At 41.4% G+C, this 20,504-nt stretch overlaps 3 protein-coding genes and 1 long non-coding RNA gene across 8 annotated transcripts in view; 2 read left to right on the forward strand and 2 right to left on the reverse strand.

Annotated features, from left to right (window-relative positions):
- LOC100845900 (serine/threonine-protein kinase ATM) overlaps nt 1–4,356 on the forward strand; it is a 38,380-nt gene extending 34,024 nt beyond the window's left edge. For 4 of the 5 annotated variants that reach the window (XM_024459781.1, XM_024459782.1, XM_014899010.2 and 1 more), the window contains 12 exons: nt 350–444; nt 533–641; nt 2,022–2,111; nt 2,208–2,287; nt 2,385–2,463; nt 2,548–2,594; nt 2,705–2,804; nt 2,907–3,038; nt 3,145–3,279; nt 3,365–3,430; nt 3,660–3,800; nt 3,917–4,356. In XM_024459781.1, the coding sequence (XP_024315549.1) occupies nt 350–444; nt 533–641; nt 2,022–2,111; nt 2,208–2,287; nt 2,385–2,463; nt 2,548–2,594; nt 2,705–2,804; nt 2,907–3,038; nt 3,145–3,279; nt 3,365–3,430; nt 3,660–3,800; nt 3,917–3,994 (1,152 nt within the window). In that variant the 3' untranslated portion in view covers nt 3,995–4,356. Of the gene's footprint in view, nt 1–349; nt 445–532; nt 642–2,021; nt 2,112–2,207; nt 2,288–2,384; nt 2,464–2,547; nt 2,595–2,704; nt 2,805–2,906; nt 3,039–3,144; nt 3,280–3,364; nt 3,431–3,659; nt 3,801–3,916 lie in introns of those variants that run through there. The other variant, XR_002963714.1, reaches the window with a different exon arrangement.
- Nucleotides 4,357–6,039: 1,683 nt separating this feature from the next.
- On the forward strand, nt 6,040–9,246 carry LOC100841533 (RING-box protein 1a). Its single transcript, XM_003569526.4, has 5 exons — nt 6,040–6,249; nt 6,343–6,393; nt 6,487–6,546; nt 8,790–8,861; nt 8,953–9,246. Exons 1-5 carry the CDS (start codon nt 6,090–6,092, stop codon nt 8,988–8,990), a joined length of 381 nt encoding a protein of 126 aa, XP_003569574.1. The 5' UTR covers nt 6,040–6,089; the 3' UTR covers nt 8,991–9,246.
- Nucleotides 9,247–9,573: 327 nt separating this feature from the next.
- On the reverse strand, nt 9,574–14,911 carry LOC100836028 (1-deoxy-D-xylulose 5-phosphate reductoisomerase, chloroplastic). The gene is made up of 12 exons (XM_003569591.4): nt 14,707–14,911; nt 13,455–13,636; nt 13,120–13,206; nt 12,894–13,019; nt 12,748–12,810; nt 12,180–12,329; nt 11,928–11,995; nt 11,736–11,847; nt 11,540–11,644; nt 11,115–11,236; nt 10,847–10,993; nt 9,574–10,169 (listed from the first exon to the last, which is right to left on the reverse strand). The coding sequence occupies exons 1-12, from the start codon at nt 14,795–14,797 to the stop codon at nt 10,001–10,003; spliced, it is 1,422 nt and encodes a 473-aa protein (XP_003569639.1). The 5' UTR covers nt 14,798–14,911; the 3' UTR covers nt 9,574–10,000.
- Nucleotides 14,912–18,393: 3,482 nt separating this feature from the next.
- On the reverse strand, nt 18,394–19,169 carry LOC104582456. Its single transcript, XR_730179.3, has 3 exons — nt 18,921–19,169; nt 18,750–18,820; nt 18,394–18,670 (listed from the first exon to the last, which is right to left on the reverse strand). It is a non-coding gene; the product is annotated as an uncharacterized LOC104582456 (long non-coding RNA).
- Between the last annotated feature and the right edge of the window lie 1,335 nt (nt 19,170–20,504).

Genomic DNA, 20,504 nt, shown 5'->3' on the forward strand with positions numbered 1-20,504 from the left:
CTGAAAAACAATTATACTGTTGGGGAACTAAGCAGGTCTTTGCTAGGTGGTAGTGCTTGATAGGACCTACCGAATTTTGCTTGATTGATAGCTGATAGGAGGAAATGAATTGCTACGTCTCGCTGAAGTTTTAGTATTTGTGGTTCGAATAACTAAAGAGAAAATGTTATTTACTCCGAAAGCCTAAGAGGTTATTGGTTACATTACTCACAATAATTTTGAGCATCTCGTCTTCCTTTTTCATTCTTCCCCTCGTTCCATGTTGTCTAGTTGGTTGATAGGGCAAAGTGTTTCAGATAATGTATGGCAATTTTACTATTCTGCATTTCTTTTTGGTTGGCTTCGTCAGGTCCCTGTGGTGACTGCTACTGTTCCAGTTGACCCTGATTGTCGGTATGAAGAAGGTACCTTTCCACATTTCAGTGGGCTGCTGGATTCTGTCATGTGAGTTGGGGTTTAGTTTAGTGCATTATTTATCTCTGAGGATTCACTGTTTTTATCCTTGTTGACTGTTGGAAGTCTTTCTTGGCAGGGTAATGAACGGAATAAATGCTCCCAAAGTTATTGAATGTATTGGTTCAGATGGCAACAAATACCGCCAGCTTGCAAAATCTGGAAATGATGACCTGCGACAAGATGCTGTATGTTCTTTTTCATTTTAAACATGAGAGTTTAGCATGAAATGGCTTAAGGGGTTTAAAGTTTCAAGTCTTAACTCTAGAGAAACCTATAGCTGCATTCTTGATCTAATGATCTTCTACTGAAGCCTGTGAAGTATTTAGTTGTCATTCATCATTATAATCACAACTGTTGTACATGAATATTATGTTCCATGATATATGTACTGTTTGTTAGTTATGTACCACTACTACCATTGATATTGTTGTCTTTTTATTAGCGAGATTTGTACAGGAGTAACTAGTATGTGGCCCAACTATGAGTAATTACCAGTGCAAGTATTAACAAACCTTCCAAATTACTAAAATTTGATTGTAATCTGGAAACTAGCTGTTACCTCTCATAAGTTATGCTTAACTAGGAAAAAAAATACAGTTTGAGAATATAGCCAACGATATACATTTTTGCATTATGTATAGTCTTGTTTGCGGTCGATCTAAGCCTTTGTATCTTTTGGTGGTGTCGCCTCTCTTTTCTCTTTGTTTGGCTTGTATGTTGGAATTTTTTCTTTACATTTTTTTAGGAAAATGCAAAAGGTTGTACCTCTTTGTGTTGATAGGTTGGGAAAAGGAGAGTACACACCCAAGCTGGGCCAACACACACACACACACATGCACACACACATGCACAACTGTCTGGACAAGCCGTGGATGTAAGTTCGGTACGACGACGCTTAGACCAGTCGCACCAGCCGAGGTCAAGCGGCAGTCTCCATCTTGATAGTCTCCAGGAGAACGCGGGTATCAGGTCTGGCATTGTCGAAGACACAAGTGTTACAGTGTTTCCACAGCTCCCAGGCGCGCTATGAGTAGCACGACGCTAGCCAAGCTCTTCCTAAGCGGCTTCAATGTATCACGGTGTGCAGACCAGTGACCACAACCAGTATCTACATACAGTATTTAACAACATTAAATCACTCACTACAGTTGGTGAGTTGGTCTCCCCTGCCATATAAAGTAGGGCAAGTAACCGTGTCTAGTAATGTTCTATAAAAAACTATAATACTTTTGTCTGATAATCTCACTGAGTTTATTGGGGAGAAATATCAACTCTGTGTTGCAAGAATATGAGAATACATTTTCGGCAACGTCATATATTTGGGACGAATGAGGCTCAGTTTTTGGTTGATGTGTTGTGCATATTTGTGAAGCTGTTGTAAAAGAATATGTTAAGTCTACTAACTGTTTGGTAAGTCAAATGAAAGATAGATAAATCCTATCACTCAATGATTATTATCCTCACGTTTCATTTTATATATCTAGGTGGTTTAGCCATAGCAGGAAATCATAATGCATATCAACACTTCATGGAGCTTGAGTGGTGCTGTCTTGTGTAAATTTCAGGTGATGGAGCAATTTTTTGGTTTGGTGAATATGTTCTTGCAAAATCATAGAGATACTTCTGAAAGGAGATTGAGAATTCGCACATATAAGGTAGCAGAAAATGACATAAATTTCCATTTCTGTTCTTAAATTTCTACATGCCCATTTAGTAACTAGCGATAAATCTAATTACTTTCTGTAACTTAGGTTGTTCCATTCACCCCAAGTGCTGGTGTTGTTGAATGGGTAAATGGGACTGTTCCGCTTGGCGAGTATCTCTTGGGGAGGTACTTCTGTTTATGGTCCCAGTTTTATATAGTATAAAGCATATTCTGATTTTGAAATGTTTATATTATTAAGACATATTCTCATTGGTTTGTACAGCAATAGAAATGGCGGAGCGCATGCACGATATGGAACTGGAGATTGGACATTTCTTCAAAGCAGAGAGTACTTGACGTGTGTATGTTCACATGTGTAGCTTTTATTTTTATATATCTAATAAACAGTGATGATTGTCCACTTTAAAAGCTTTTATGTTTTGTAGGAGAAAGACAAGAGGAAGGCGTTTCTCAAAATCTGCGACAACTATAGGTCTTCTGTTGATCTCTTATTTTCGTTTGCTAATGTGCCGATACAGAAGAAGTACGGAGTAAAATAAGTTTGTTTTGCTTACATCTTTTCCTTTGTACTGCAATAACCAGGCCTGTGATGCACCACTTCTTCTTTGAGAGATTCTTGCAACCTGCTGACTGGTTTCAAAGTAGACTCGCATACACAAGAAGCGTGGCAGCAAGCTCAATGGTAATTTCTAATAGTTGGTCAACATGTTACTGAAGTCATGTGTCTTGGTCTATACGGACTATTGATGAAAGCTACGTTTTGGCTATTAATTCTGTGGTTCAGGTAGGATATATTGTGGGGCTGGGAGATCGTCATGCTATGAATATTCTGATAGATCAAGACACAGCTGAGGTCGTGCACATTGATCTTGGTGTTGCATTTGAGCAGGGTCTCATGCTTAAAACACCTGAACGGGTATGTGATAAAAAAAACATGTTGTCTATTCCATTTGTGAGTAATGTTTGTTTGCACTACCTTTTCAGCAATGACAACCTGGATTAAGTTTCTGTTTCTACTTTAGGTTCCATTTCGGCTGACAAGGGACATCATTGACGGCATGGGTATTACTGGCATTGAAGGTGTATTTAGAAGATGCTGTGAGAAAACTCTTTCCGTTATGAGAGAAAATAAAGAGGCATTGCTCACCATTATTGAAGTATGTCTGTTACCAAAAAGTTTTTTTTTCATAAATTCAACAGCAAAGTGAACATAATGATTTGCTAATCGATCTTATATGTCAGGTCTTCATCCATGATCCTCTTTATAAATGGGCGCTTTCACCACTGAAAGCTTTACAGCGTCAAAAGGTAACCACAAGAATTTGTTTTGGATGAAAATATTTATTTTCTGGGCACACGTGGAATGCCATTGTTGAATTTGCAACTAATGCTAGTGTTGCATGTATCAGCTGCTAAAACCATCATATCATGCAATCCTCACTTGAACATGCACGATTTTCTCTTAATTTCTCTTCGAAAGATGTAAAAAAAATCCCAAGTCATGCAGCACACCGTTAAAGTAATACTTGATTTTCAGGAAACTGTTGACACTGACTCGTGCTTGGAGGACTCCCAAGAGGCATGTGAGGGCAACAAAGATGCAGCCCGTGCCATACTCCGTGTTAAACAGAAGCTGGATGGATACGAGGACGGCGAAATGAGAAGTGTAGAGGGCCAGGTACCTAACTGTCCCGTGAAGGCGAAGTTTGCCAATCTTCTGAAAGGAATTGCGACCTTTGTACTTCACCCATCCAAATCACTTGTTTCTTCTTCTTCTATTGTTTTTGCCTTCAGGTCCGTCAGCTCATACAGGATGCGGTAGATGTTGATCGGTTGTGCCAAATGTTTCCGGGTTGGGGACCTTGGTTGTAACTTTGTAAGCAGTAAAGCATCCATGGAAATAGATGGGGATTCTGAACCCAAGGTAAAAGCGATTTTGTGACTGCTAGTGAAGCTTTTACTTCCAGGTGCCCCGTGCCTGTTCTTGTGGGTGTCGAAGGCATGGGTTCATTTTTGGTAGGTGACCGAGTATACATGTAATGTTGCAAAGCTATGATAATGCTCCAGTCGACAATCCAGTTGGCTTTGTAGATGGATACTTTTTTCTTTTCTTTGTGGGTGTTGTAAATGTGTCCTGGAGACCTGGAGCTGGTAAAAATCTTGATGTAAAAGAAAACAAATAGTTTCTAAAATTTTGATTCTAGTAATGTTATTCAACAAAATTTGTTACTCCCTCTGACCCATATTACTTGTCTCAAATTTGCTCAAATATGGATGTACCTATGTTTAAAAAGCGTCTAGATACATGTAATATTTTGACAAGTATTTCCGGCCGGAGGGAGTACTAGACTGGTTTGATCCAGGTAGCCTGTATATATGAGGGAAAAAAAGTTGTAGGACAGTTTCGTACGATCCTACTCGCATCCAGTATAAACGTTTGCTTGTGCAATGTAATGCTGTCAAAATGCATCGGAGAGTCCCAGTCAAACGTAAAGAAATAGCGTTATCTAAGTTCCTATGGCAATACTATGATTTTCGACCTTGTGACAACCTTGGTGACTTGCCCGATCATGGATCATTAGACTCTGGCGACTTGTTGTAAACTTCAGTTAGGTTGAATGGCCTAGATGCTCGCCAGGCTTTTTTTTTTTCTAGAACACGCGGAACCCTGCCAGATGCTCGCCAGGGCTGTGGCCGCACCATGGGCCCTGCTCGCATACATATATTCATATTACATGTATCTAGACGTATTTTAGGCATAGATACATTCATATTTAGACAAATTTGAGTCATTTAATATGAAACGGAAGAAGTACTAAATAAGACATGAGAATTTTCAGTCAAGTTTATACCATGGACCCGACGATTCAAGCAAAGATATTTGATCAAGCACTCGAGACAGCAAAACTACATGTCATTGTATCTTCACGACATATGCCATCAGGGGTGGCTAACGTGGGTTGAAGCTGCCGGTTTAGAGTTAGCCGGAATTGAGATCATGGAGCACGATGTATCCAGGTTTGGGTCCTCTTGGTAGAGATAAGGACATGCGTCCATCTTTTGCTTGTATTAATTCGTCGAGTACAAATTACAAGGCTAAGTGGATAGCAGATTGAACTTGAAATTATACATGCTACACAAAATTGATTACTCGCATGAAGGTGCTTGATTTGAAAACCTCCTAATTTTGAAGAACCGAACCAACTTTTGTCTTTAATAATTCTGCCATTTTTGAGTCAGTTTCTTTATGTGAAACTTCTCATGTACATACCCGCAAAAGAAAGGGTACTCATTCGACATGCAGGGTCACATATTATGTCACGTACATGTGGAACGGTTGTGGGCGCGATGCAGTGTCGCATGTTCAGGTGCTTAATTACGACCAGGCCGCTCCATACCACTATCCCCGCCTGTCAGAACCGGACCACACGTGCTTTTACACTATACTTGAGCGCCTACTGGTCAGGGTGCGAAAGTACACATTTCCATACCTAGTACGTCCACTGGGGTCACTTCATATTCTGGTGGACCCACATGTCAGTTGTAGAGCTTCTTTAGGACACGGTTGGTTCCTTTGCAGCATGAGAGAGGCCATCCGTCAGGGACGAAGGTACATGTGTCTACCGGATCACTTCATGTCTTGATGGATTCACATGTCAACCATGAATCCATTTTTTTTTAGAGCTTGGATGAATTTAAGTCATCATAGAAGCACAAACTGACATGGGATTATTCCATGTGAAACATGACACACAGATGAGGTGAGGATGAACATTGTAAATTTATCACCAAAAATGCATAATATTATCTTGTGTAAATAAATGGTATTTGCGTTCCAGTTTAATAAAAGAGAAAAAGGATTTGTGATATTCTACAATTGCTACTATACCTGCAAGCAATATATAAATAAATTCCCCGCGGACTCTAGGGCGAAACCCCAATCCCCTCCCGAACCCGAGCGGCGACGATGTCTGCCATGGAGACGGACGGCCCCGACGCGCCGCCGCCCGCCCCCGCCCCCGCCCCCGCCGGCGAGGGCTCCTCCGCCGCCGGGCCCTCCTCCTCCCGCAAGTCCAACAAGCGCTTCGAGATCAAGAAGTGGAACGCCGTCGCGCTCTGGGCATGGGGTACGAACACAACCCGCCCTTACCCCTCCCTGCGCGCTGACTGACGAACCCTAGTTTCCGATTCGTTTCTGATCCCTCTGTTTTGTTTTTCAGATATCGTCGTCGACAACTGCGCCATCTGCCGCAACCACATCATGGATCTATGTAAGTCAGTCCGCTTTTGGGGGATTGGCAATCTGTGACTAGGGTTTGATCGATACGGTCCCTGTGTTGATTTTTTTTTGGGGGGGGCTGCAGGCATCGAGTGCCAGGCGAACCAGGCCAGCGCCACCAGCGAGGAGTGCACTGTCGCCTGGGGTACGATTCCGGTTACTCTAATCATCGTGCTTTCATCTCTGCATTATCTTCCTCCTGTTCTGTGCGCCTGGATGAAATCTACATGAGCTATGTATGACACTGTATCTGTATGCGATGTTGAAGATGGGTATTTGTAGCATGGATGCTTGATTAGGGGCTGGCGCTTAACTGCTGCAGCATATATGCGTATAACTAGCACTAATTAATGGTAATGGAACCATCTAAGGGCTTATACATATGAAGTAGGTAACACTTTCACAGGCTCTACATTACGTCGCTACCCGCCCTTTAGGCAACCACACATATCCAAGTGCCTGTACTGTACATTTGTACGGTACATTTTGCAAGTGTATTATACTTGTGCCCAATGCTTGGTGATTGTATATCCATCATTAAGGGAGCACAACGTCCATCTCTACCCACCCTTTTTGTTGCAAACTGAGGCTCCAATATCCACCCGTTGTGTTTGAGCCCTGAACAACCATGTCTTCCTCGAACTGGGTGGTGTGCACAGAAGGATTCTCACATGAGAAACTCTATGTCATGCTCAAAATAGACGATTTGTTGATAATTGATAATCAGGAATATAGACTAAAATTGATGACTACATATTTGAGAGGCAAGGAACCTTTCCATGCGGCTGTCCCACAACCTCTTAGTTTTCATGAGATTTCCAGGTTATTCTAATTGATGTTGTTCATGATTATGGATTAGTGTTGTTCTCGTTGGCGAACCAGGATCACAGCTTCTGTATCACGCAAGTTAGAGATATTGCACACTTCTGTTTTTGATTGACAGCTTATTACTTCTATTTGGAAAATAGACATGCTTATTGATGATCACAAGTAGACTTTTTTTTTAATTCTATGGTACATCTTTTGGGAGAGGCAAGGAATCTTACCAATTACCATGCAGTTGTTCCACAACCTTTTAGTTTTCATGAGATTTTCAGATTATTCTAATTGATATTTGTTCATGACTATGGCCTAGTGTTGTCCATTACTATTGGCTAAGTTGATATTTGTTCATGACTATGGATTAGTGCTGTCCTTGCTGGTGAGCTTGGGTTACAACTTCTGAATCACACGAGTTAAAGATGTTTCACTTTTCTGCTTTTGACGAGCTCATTACTTTAAGTTGTTTACTTCTGTATGGAAAATAGGCATACTTAATTGATAATCAGAAATATACTAAATTTCTTCCTTAGATGGTACTCCCTCCGATCTTAAGTTCTAATTTATGTTCAGAGGGAGTTCATCTTTTTCATAGAGGCAAGGAACCCGTACGATGCAGCAGTTCCATGACCTTTTAGTTTCATGCGATTTGAATGTTAATCATAATTGATATTTGTTCATCACTATGGGTTAGTGTTGCTCGTTGGCCAACCAGGAGTTATATATGTTTCACACTTATGTTTTTGACAATCTTACCAGAAGTTATTTACTTTTATATGGAAAAACGTGATTTGTGTACTGTTGCTGGAATAACATTGTAATGTTGAACTACGAAGTTGTATCCACTCTGCCCTTGCGATTGACTCTTCACGTGTATGACTATAGTATGGTCTTTCTTGAATTTTGTTTGACGAGAGTTGCCTCATCAGAACAAACTTGCTTGGCTGATAAGCTTATCATGTAAAGATCAGATAACTCTAGTCCTTTATACTTAGATAGTACTAGGTAGCATAGGTACCCGTACATCTGATATTGGTGCAAAGCAGACATGATGATAAATTGCATCTGGGTCTGCTTAAATTCAACTTAGCATTAAATACTCAAATTTTACTGCTATGTGTGTTTGCCTTGACAAATTAGTAGACCTTTGAACATCTTCATTATGCGCTACTTGTATTTGTGATAGTCATTGATGGACTTATGAGATATGAATTTTGAGAGGCTATGTGAGGCTGTCTAGTGATTTGATTGTAGTTTCAAGACATGAAAGATTGTAGACCAAGAAGATAGTAGGATCTCCTGATTGGCTACTTAATTGTGGCGTGGTTAATTTTTATGTTTGATATTTGATAATGATGACAATTTATAGGTTTTTTAATTATAATATTTTGTTGGGTGCCTCAAGTACATTTGCTGGCCAAATCCGTATGACTTGTATCTCACTTTATATGCAAATTTAGTGTAACAAGTATGTATGAACTCTTCTGATTGTAAGTAAATATCATTGAGCGAACTTGTCTTTTCTTTAGCTTCACAAGACCTAACATAATATGCTTTTATCTACAACAGGTGTCTGTAATCATGCTTTTCACTTCCACTGCATCAGCAGGTGGCTCAAGACTCGTCAAGTGTGCCCATTAGGTAGCCCCATGTCCTGCATATGTTTTTTCTCTCGAGGTTCATCTTGTTGGCTTCTGCATACTGACCAACATCTTTCTTGTTCCACTTGCAGACAACAGCGAATGGGAGTTCCAGAAATATGGCCACTAGACACCTCCTCTGCTGCTGGGTGGCTTGTTTCTTGCCTGCTGCTGTACCGGGAACGTGGGCCTGTCATATATCAAGCATCTCTATCTTTAGCTACTTTAGAACATTTGCATCCAGCTTTATCCTTACCAATGTTCTTGCTTGATGATTTTGTATAAAAGATCTGTGTATTCACACAGTTAATGCTATCGTGTTGAGGGATTTCTCCTTTTGCCCGTGCTGTGGTACCATTTCTGAAGTCGGTGCTTTTGGATACATATATTTTTCTCTCTTTCTGTGATCCTTCGAAAAAGGAATGTCTTGGGAATGTCGTGAGGGTCGGTTGTCTTTTCAGTAGATATGTTTAGTGCAGTATTATCACGTAAGGTATCAGATTCTGTCGAAAGCTTTTGATGTCGTCAAAAGCTGTCTGCCTTGTCCTGAAATTCAGCTGCACTGTCTCAGGGCAGTTTTATGTGATCCTCTGTCGGTGCTGATACGGAGGAAATAGAATAAAGCTGCCCGTAATTCCACATATAGTCTTGAGAATTTGTACTCTCGTATCCTCATAATTCATGTTCCCTTGCATTCTTATGAATTGTAAGTCTTGACGAATGACCATTTCTTGTTCAAAATGTAGAAACACATTTGATTCTTTCCTAAATATTCCATGCTATTCACTTAATCCATCAAAATTGGTATGGAACACACAATTTATTCATGCACATACATGATTTACATTCAGGAAGGCAACTAGGTGTGCCTTGATAAATCCTGATCTAGTCCGAATGACCAATTCGACCATGGCCCTGGGCCTGGAAGTTAGTCACAGCCGTGTACACTTTCTGTAGCTGCCCAACTTCATCTTCTAGACCTGCTCCTGCTATACACCATAATCATGATAGCTAGGCAAGCTAGATTGTATCCTTTGTAGCTAGAGATCTAATGCCATGTTTGGAGCGCAGAAATTCCACAGAAATAGTTCAATTCCGGCGAGAATTGAGGGGAAGCCACGGGTGTTTGCAATTGCGGCCTTAGGCGAGAACAGGGCTCCGTCCTGTCGATGCCTGTAGGCTGGCAGAGAACTTCCTCGCCCACTGATCGTAGTGTATGATCTCCTCAAGCGACGGGCTTGTCACTAGCTCATTGCGATGAGCGTCGCACGTAAGCTCCACCACCTTGAAGATGTCCAGATAGCTGATCCTGCAAAAAGAACAGAAGGAGAGAGATGATGACTTATTTCTATGTCCATGTTTTAAACAGTTTTAATACATCACCGCACGGCAAAGATACATGTCTGGAAAGAAGTATTTGCAAAAAGAAAATTATCCGATGAACATTGTTTGCTTCATATGAAGTTCAGATTTGCTAATTTTAAATTTGGCAGCATTTTATTGTACTTGAACTGATGCAGTCATTTTCTTCAGGAAGAAAAACAATCACAAGTCTGTTTGATAGTACCAGCACCTGGAAACCAGTTTGGTACTTCCACCTTTGGATGGCTACAGTATGGCCGGCGTATGCAACGACAGGTAGGCCCTACCTAAGCTACACTATTGATCGGTTATTAAATAAAGATGGTGCAGAGCTATTATAATCCAACATGTAGGTTATGGCTAGAAAAATTCTTGGGAATATTAGCTTTCAAGGACATACATTATCCTTACAACTCATACTTTCCAAAGAACAAGAGATGTGCATGGACCCTTTGTTGATACCGAAGAATTTTTATTGCAATGCTGCTATCAGCAGAACATAATTCTCCTCAGGACAAGCAGAACATTGTTCTGTAAACCAAATCAGACATGGCATCCACTATGCAATGCTTTGTCTAAAAAAGAAGAGGAAAAAAAGATGATAATAGGCAGAAAGAATCATACTTTTCATCGATGAAGAGCTCCACGGCCTTCTCGTTAGCAGCACTGAGAACTCCTGTCATGGTGCCCCCTGCACGCCCAGCTGCGTATGCAAGATCCACTGATGGGTATTTCACATTGTCGGGAGCTTTGAATGTCAGTGAACCCAACCTGCATTATTCCAATTCCAATTAACCCATGAAACATATCAGAAATTCTCAGAGACCATTCCTGAACAAATTATGGTGGTACCGCCAAAGTAGAGAATAGAAGTTAGGGAAAGTGCTCGTACTTGCAAAGATCTAGCCGGGGCCAGGTGACCTCAGAGCAGTAGATTCTGTCTGGCCAAGATAAGGTGTATAGGATCGGTAACCGCATATCTGGCCATCCCAGCTGAGCCAAGACAGACGAGTCCTGAGGAGAGAGAACTTCATGAATACACATAAAGATAAACATTAAGCTGCATGTAGACTACTACTGAAATAATTTAGCACACTCTAGGACCTGATTTTTTTTCTTTCAAAAACCTAAGATTCTGCTCAGATTATCCCTATGCGCTAGAACAGTAATACTACAGAGAGAATAATGTGAAAACAAAACATATGCACCGTATCAGGATTAAGTGTGCATGTGTTAGTGTAGGAAGCACTACATCCGAGCAGAATTTCGAAGAATATGCTTCTTAGTAAAACGATATAATTATGTTGTAGGACTCACCTGGGTTTCAATCATAGAGTGTATGATAGACTGTGGGTGAATAACAATCTCAATGTCATCATATTCAGCACCAAACAGGTAATGTGCTTCAATAACTTCTAAACCCTGTAAGAAATGAGTCATCGTAATAGTGATTAGAACAATTACAAAACACAAAAGAAAACAAATTGAAAAACTTGAGGAAACTTCTAAGTACCTTGTTGAACAAAGTAGCAGAATCTACTGTGATCTTCTTCCCCATATTCCAGTTTGGGTGCTTTAAAGCATCGGCAACTTTTACATCTTTCAACCTCTCAACTGGCCAGTCCCTATCGTCACCGGTTGATATAAGATGGGAGTTCGATGCTTTCAGAAATAAAACATATATGACATATGACAATACACTTACCTGAAAGCACCACCTGATGCAGTCAGAATAATGCGTCGAAGTGATCCTTCAGACAAGCCTTGTATACACTAGGATAGGAGCAGCAGACATAAATTCAGTAAATCACAATAATCAAAAGTAAAGAAGTATTGCATTAGAGATTGTTTCAATTCCCTCAACCTAACCTAACAATCCCAATCTTGCATATACTGAACTTGCGTGATGGCGAAAAATATGACTGCAATGGCAAGTAATTATTTTATGAATATGCACCTGAAATATTGCAGAGTGCTCAGAATCAGCAGGAAGTATTTTCACGTTGTGTTTGTGTGCAAGAGGAAGCACGAAAGGACCGCCTGCAATAAGTGTCTCTTTGTTTGCCAGTGCAATATCTTTCCCAGCTTCAATAGCTGCAACTGTAGGCTGAGGTAACAAATAAATAAATAATTCAGTCAGTAACTTAGCGGATGATTTGGTTTGCACTTGTAGATAACTTCAGCAAGCATGCATCCTTTGATTAGTCTACAGACAACACCTCATTTTCTTTGATCATCCAAAATGGCAGAGACCAGAGAGAAAACGCAATGATAGCATGATAAGGATAAGATAAGATATTAAGCAGTCTGAAAGTAGCACCATTGAGGCATGATGGGCCTCCTAATATGCAGTATCATAAAAGGAGCCATCAACTAAGGTTCTAAAAAGGTAAGAATAAGATATCGGTTACACCACTACGGCACTATCAATTAGGTTGTTGCATATCGAAACTTTTAGTGCCTCAAAACTATTAAAAAAAGAAAGCACAGAGAAAAAAAATATGCAATAGAAAAACATAGATTACCTTCAGTCCAGCACACCCGACTATGCCGGTAACAACTGTAACTGCATCTAGGTGGCGAGCAACCTATTGTTGAAGAGTTGAATATTAGTAAAATTTAGTGCAAAGCATTGATTCTTTACACATCAGGATCTGAAGAAATATCTTACCTCTATGACACCTTGCTCCCCAGGAATAATTTCTGGCATCTCCTCACAATCAGCTAAGGCTTCCTTTAGCTCATTAAGTAATGACTCGTTTCTTACAGCAACCAGCTTTGGTTTGAATGTTTTCACCTGTTAAATTCAAACAGTAGCTTAAATAAGGACATAATGTTCTGTTACAAGTTTGAAAACCCCAGGGAAAAGGAATAATATACTCACAAGATCGTAGTACCTGATCAGCTAGAAGAGTCACGTTGGAGCCAGCAGCAAGAGCAACAACTCGGAATTTATCAGGATTCTCCGCAACTATGTCCAATGTCTTTTAGTTATGCAGACAAAAAATGGGAAGATAGCACAACAACAACTATATTAGCATGAATACAAAGCGGGTTGTGTGCACTCCATGAGGTCTGAGGCCGGGGAGAGATCTCAATTATCTATATAAAAGTGTGAACATAAACCCAACCATATCTTTCATCCAATTCGACAAAATCTTGATCCGTCTTAATTAACCAATATTATCTGAACATCTAGATCAAAAACTTCCATCCTTGCTTATCTCTTTACCTGAGTTCCTATGGAACCAGTTGAACCAACAATTGAAATAGGCTTTGGGCCATCCCATGACTTCCTCCCAGGTTCAACAACAGCTCGACCAGGCCATGCCGGCGGTGGTCCCTGTTGCATAGAACAGCATGTCCTTCTCAGTGAAACTGCTCTTCTGTCCCTCCTTTGAAAAGTGAAGTCCACTACAATGAACACAAGTCGAATGAAGATCAGAAAGCAACAGCATAACCAAAAGTGCACACTAGAATTAAGCCTCTATAGAGCTAAGAAATAAGGGTGCAGAATACACTGCTGGAACATTCTAAAGATATTTGACAATCTAAGCCCTGACTTTATTGCACCCTATCTTGACCATTTTATCTTGTATGTGGACACACTGATTGTTTGCTCATTCATGTTAAACTACTAGATCATGTGCAGTGCACCAACCAATTAGCCTAAAAGCAAGTCACAGACAGCAGTGCAACTTACTGACCTGAACAATATCATATATCACTAGAAAGTAGAAACAGGAATGGAATCCAGGCAGAATATATTCCAGGAACATTAATTAGATATTCCAAAGCTTGAATTAGCAAACGGCAAGATGAGGCCCAGATATCTCAGAATTTAATGCAGCCAGTTGGTCGCAAAAGAGGCGATTCTAAATTCTAATCAAACCAGGTCATGCTGACAACTGCCAAGAAAAAGTTGCATAAGCTTCTGATTTCTTTTTTCTTCTTTTCTTATCTCAAATTCCAGTAGCTTTTTACGGGGACCGGGAAAATCCAGCTTTTTAGAAGCCGTCCAAATCACAACAGTTTGGCATGCATCCGCGAGCGTGCGACTTTACAATGACTATATCCCCCAAACCTCGCAGTTGCCATGCACAGTGACAGCGGAAGCAATCTGAATAAAAATTATAAAAGAAAAATCCCAATTCTCCAAGAGTGGCATGAGTCCTTCTAAAGGCGTCAACGGAAGTCGCACGGACGCAAGTCAATGACTGTAAATAATCTTCGACATCAGCAAGAAGTGCTTCATCAATCTTTGCACCATCATTAAAAAATTCGACCATAATACCAGTTTTTCAGTTACCTCTGAACGAACTGACGATGCTTAGTGCTACTACATGCGAACTGACAATTAGTAACCATCAAACACACGGGGCAGGAACGCAGAGACCAACAAGAAACGCTCACGAACCGATCCGGCAAACACGGAAGAAACCAAAAATCCGTGGGGGAAAAGAGGAAAAGATCCAAGCCCAAACCTTTGCGGTGGCGGAAAGCTCCCCTGCCGGAGTCGAGGAAGGAGGCTCCTCCTCCGGCCAGCTCCCCGGGGAAGGAAGCCCTGAGCGCCATGGCTTCTCTTCTTCACGTACTCTGAGACGCGGCCAAGAAAGGCAATGGCCTTGAGAAGGTGGGGGGAAGAGGAACAGGTAGTGGAGGTGGGATGGGAAACGAGGAGTGTGCTCCAGTTATATAAATTTGTGTGGAGATAAGACGAGGTGGGCATCTGAGACTCCTATGGACTCCAGTGCTACCCGCCGATGCTTCTCTCTTCTCTCTGCTTCCCAGTTTGTTTAATGAGTTCCATATGCCCCGTCGGCAACGTCACATTAATCACGCTTCACTGGCTGACATCACTGAAATTTAGCTTTTTTTTCTCAAATGAAAGAAATTAAAAAAAATTGAGGGGAAAAAGAGTGTAATTTTGCTTTTTCAAGAGAAAAGAAAAGGCAAAACTTTGCTATTCTGGCCTTGTGTTGAGTATTTGTGGCGAACATAGCTATACCTATATCCACGGGTACAAAGTTATACCTATATCCTACCCATCGCTTATCGGCCGACCCATCAGATATACCCGTGGGCTCAAACGTCGACCAGTATCCTACCCATTCGGGTCAGGTACCCGCGGGCGAGCTTCCCACCTTTAGTCACACTTCATTAGCTGACGTGACGTCTTGCATTACTCGAAAATCTATTTTTTTTCTCAATGAAAAGAAATTGATTTTTTCTGAATGGAAAAAAAGAGTGAAATTTTACTTTCTCAAGAGAAAGAAAATGCAATTCTATGCTATTCTGGCCTTGGGTTGAGTATTTTTGGCCAAGATAGCTCGTCTTTTGCTTTGAAAGCAAAGTTTGTCTCCGCGATAAGTTAGCCGTGGAACACGTGTCTTGTATAAAATACTCAAAACTAGCTGGTAGAGCAAATGAGATTACGAGAATTCATCAAAATTTCAGATGCAGCCTTACAGTTACCGTGTACTAGCACTTACGCAGTTAAAATCACGTTTATGCACAGTAAAAACAGAGGATATGTTTTTATGCCAGAGCAGCTCAGAAACTAATTATTTTTTACTAATCGGATTCGACAAACAAAAAAAAATACAGCAGAAGGGTCGGCCGGTTTTATGTGTTGTTTAGCTCGATCAGCCGGCCGGCCGGCATGCTATCGATAAGCATGAGGCTTTGGCCGGCCTGACAACGATGGTCACAGTACAAAGAGCATGCAGTTGATCTATTAAGCCACGAGATTGAATTCCTCCTGCCCAAAGCCTCAACTTCTGCACATGTGCTCTGAACGGCAACAACACATGAGCTTCAAGTCTACGTCAACAATTCAGTTGATCTCCAGTCAAATTGACATAAAGGGGAAGAAAAGGAGTTCTTCTACGGCCAAAGAGAAAGTATATATCTTAGCACATGTTGCATTGTTCAACCGGTTTAGCCGTTTAGGTGGCTGACTCCAAAGTGACACTATCGGATTGATCCTTGGAATCTGTACACGAACAATGCAAGCGCTCGTCTCCCTTGGTTGCATCGGTTGGCATAGCCGTAGTTAAAGACATGCACGCGAGTAGACGAACTTGCTTCAGCCCGGTTAATTTTCTGAGGCGCCGACAGTAAGACAAGATACAGCGAAAAATGGATGAAAGAGTCGTGTCTGTTTCTCACTCTGATAAGCATTATCAGTTGATTATTGCAGGTCAAAAACGGCAGGCTCTGTCTATGTTCCTTATGTCTCCTATTCCCTCGCACTTTTACACCTCTTCAATTTGCTCCTCTTTCTAACCTTACATGTTCGACACACATTCCATGTAGCTAATTAGCTAGTGCTACCAACACGTAAGCTATCAACTTTGGCCGAGTTGTGCTTATATAGAAAAAAAAGGGAAGCATTGTTTTGACAAGTAAAAGTTGGTGAAGAATTCATTTTTGCACGGCACATATGAATGCTCAAGTGCTAGCTGCATGCATGATGTATGCTAACAGTTAATGTTTGTACTAAATCAACGACAAGTAATTCTGGCCGGAAGGAGTAATAAAAGTCTACTTTTAGTTTCACTGCTATCAGAAAAAAAATCGCTCCACGCGGGCACAATTTTGGCTCTGGAAGTGAAATTAGACTATTATTAAAAAAAACATCCGACAGAAAGCTAAAACCACAAAATTGCCAGAGATTGCCCTTACAACCACCTCAAATTGTCATCGAGGCCATTCATCTAAAAAAACTAAATGCTTCTCGCCAACCCTCGTTTGTGTGAGTAATGCTTTCTCCTTATATACTCACTGTCACGCTTCGTTCGCGAACATGTTTTTAGCACTCTTCTTTTTTATATCGTCTATACCATCGTCCAACTTCACACATAAAACAGATGAGAATCAAATAAGACAGATGAGTAGAGAAGGATGGAAGAGCTCAAAAGATGTTAGAACATGAGGGAACAAGAGGCATCGGGAGTAGTGGCAGAACATCATTGGGATCAGGAGTTAGAGATGCCCCATCTCATGCCCAATAGCTATATTTAGGGATTTTAGCCAAAAAACACCCTCCAACAGATGCCCCATCCGATTCTCCATCTTCAGCCGTCCCCCGAATTTCCATCGGGCTCCCTCATATTGAGCAGAGCGATAGGGGATCCCCATCGCCCCCCGGTCGAGGTGAATCTTCCCTCCCGCCGATTCTTCCGCCCAGATACGCGTATGCGCCTTCCTCGGCCAACTCGGCCGCCACCAATCTGAGTTGCGCATAAATTGATCTCGGAGACTCCGAGCCAAGAAAATCCTCTGTTTTGCTACTCATCTACGCAGTTCCTTCTCAAAACTCCTTTATTTTTAATGTTTCAAAAAATAAAATAAAAATATATGAAAGAAGCAATCCCTTTTTCTAGGCTAACCAACATTCAAACGCACGGATGGCGAAATCGGTCATCGTAATCTTTGTTAATTTCCATATATGTGCCTTTAATTTGACACGACTAATTTCCGAATGCGCCACTGAAGTTGATTTACCAACACTAGCATAGGTGAGACGTTGGCTATATGCATCACGCCATACGCACCTGACATTCATGATTACATCAAAGATAGATGGCCGGCCATGCATGTTGATACAACCACATCCACGGTCCATCGTCTTGCAATGGTTTGAGAGACTAGCTAAATACATACCCATTCGTTTCAATGGATATATCGATTAGATTACCCATAACTAGTTGCAGTATTACGTGCTTCCTGCCATGTGTTTGAAATTTTTGCCAAAATTAATTCTACTACTACTCCATATATAGGCAGGCGCAAGAGAAGAGATGGAGACCTATAGCAGGAAACGATACAACATTTTGACACGTGCACGTCTGGGTATAATTCTTGTTCGATCTTTGTCTTTGATCTACCTCCTTTTAAAAAAGTGACCATCTTTACCGACCCGCTTGCTCAGAATGGATTAGCTAGTGGAACTAATACAAAGACCTTTTGATAATCTAATTGGAGCATGTATGATCGAGAGCACTAACAAGAAAAATGAAATCAATCATTTATGGGTTAATTGGATCTATGCCGTTATAATTTTCACTGGTTGGAAATATGCCATTATAAAAACTTTGATTTGGAAAAATATTACTCTAACTTTCTTATACCTCTAACCGTGCCATTTTGTCCAATACCATCATGTATACTGTCTAAATACATATATACCACTACTACAAAAAAGTTTATAAAACATCGTTCGCTCCAGCCGTTACTGATGATGCCATCATCAGTGGCGGTCACATGTTACAACCGACAATGATGTGGTTTTGCCAAAATAAAAAAAAAGCACGCCCGGAGCCCGCACCAGAATCAGCGGCAATACACAACAATACACAAATGCATCATGTAATATACATTCACAACACAAGTACATCCATAGTCAACAAATCCCGAATTCCAGCAAAAACGCATCGCCGAGATCTGCGAGAGAGATGGAGCACTTTAGAAAAAACGAGAGAGGAAGAGAGGGAAAGAAACAAGACAGGGAAAGAGTACTTACCTAGGTTGACGGAGGCGGATCCGGCAGCGGGCTCGGGGGCGGCGGCTCCTCTTCACGGCGGCGCTCCATGGCTGCAGAAAGAGAGCGAAACTCAGATCTAGAGTGAGTGAGAGAGAGAAATCAGAGAGAGAGAGAGAGGGATAGAGAGATCAGAGAGAGATGGAGACTCACCGAGAGATCCGGGCGCCTTGGAACACTGCTGCTTCTCCTGGCGCCTTGGGAGGTGGCGCATGCGAGGGAGAAGGAGGGGCGCTGGGCCGCTGGCTCGAGGAGGGAGGAGGGGCGCTCGGCCGCTGTCTCGGGGAGGGAGGAGGGAGGGAGATAGAGTGCGGCGGCTGGGGGAGGAGAGATGGGGATGGGGGAGATAGCGGGGGAGAGGGGCGGGCGCTGCTGTGGAGGAAGCAAGAGGGGCGGGGAGGAGGGCGGAGAGAATCGGGGGCAGGGAGGAGATGTGCGGCGGGGGAGGAGAGATGTGCGGGAGGAAGTGGAGCTGGGGCTTTTATACGGCGCCCTCCCAACCCTAGGATTGGGAACGGACGGGGTGTTTCGGTCCAGCATCAGTGGTGGGCTCTAGCCCAATGCCCGTCACTGGTAAGTGCCATATTGTTATAATACATAAGTAATTTTGTCTATAAGTTTAAAATTACGGTCTATTTTGGATGAAAATTGACATAGGTCATTTTGAACCATATAAATTGTACTTACTTCACAAAACACACACAAATCATCCCATTTCTTGCACCATTTATCAATCTTATATAACACTTTGGTCATTTGGCTTGAAACACATAAAAATATCTATAAAGCTATACAATTCAATATCTTTGGACATTAGCATTGAAACAAGTTATAATTTGTTTGAAAATTGGATAAGTGCCATTTGGAACAATATTAAGTACAAGTGCTTCACAAAATACCTCATTTTTGTATTTGGAAAATAGAAAATCATTTTTTTGACCAAAAATTTGTAAACCTATTTGGCAATATTGTTTGTCATGACAAGATGAACTCTTGTGCTAAAGATGGATACATTATCATGAAATGTGGCATAGAAATGGACACAGTTTGGTCATTTGGCTTAAATAAAACATAAAGTTCAACTATACATTTCTTTGGCAACACTTTTTGGCATGGTAATATACACCTATGTGCAAAAAATGGATACATTATCATGAATTAGGACATGGAAATGAACAAAATTTTGATCATTTGGCTTAAACCATACACTCAACTGTGGGAAACTACAAAATTGTACTACACAAGTCATTTTTCAAATGTTAACATATGATATTATTATACCATCATGTTAATAAAGTAAAACTAAGATTACAGCAAAAAAAATCACATTTTTCCGATTTTTTTATGAGTTATGATTTTTTTCAATCTTCAAAGGTTTCCAGGGCTCATCAGTGGTGGGCCTAGATATTGGGCCCGCCACTGATGTGTGCTTTTCTGATTTTGTTATTTTTCGCATTGAAACATTAGTGACGGGTCGCCCGGGCCCGTTACTGATGATTGGTCATCAGTGACGGACGTACGGTGCCCGTCACTGATGAGGCGTCATCAGTGACGGGCGTTGGCACAACCGTCACTGATGTGGGTCATGAGTGACGGGCACGAATGCCCGTGACTGATGACGGTCATGAGTGACGGGCACGAATGCCCGTGACTGATGACGGTCATGAGTGACGGGCACGAATGCCCGTGACTGATGACGGTCATGAGTGACGGGCACGAATGCCCGTTACTGATGTC

The sequence above is a fragment of the Brachypodium distachyon genome, chromosome 2 (assembly GCF_000005505.3).
Source record: "Brachypodium distachyon strain Bd21 chromosome 2, Brachypodium_distachyon_v3.0, whole genome shotgun sequence".
Classification (NCBI taxonomy): Eukaryota; Viridiplantae; Streptophyta; class Magnoliopsida; order Poales; family Poaceae; genus Brachypodium; species Brachypodium distachyon.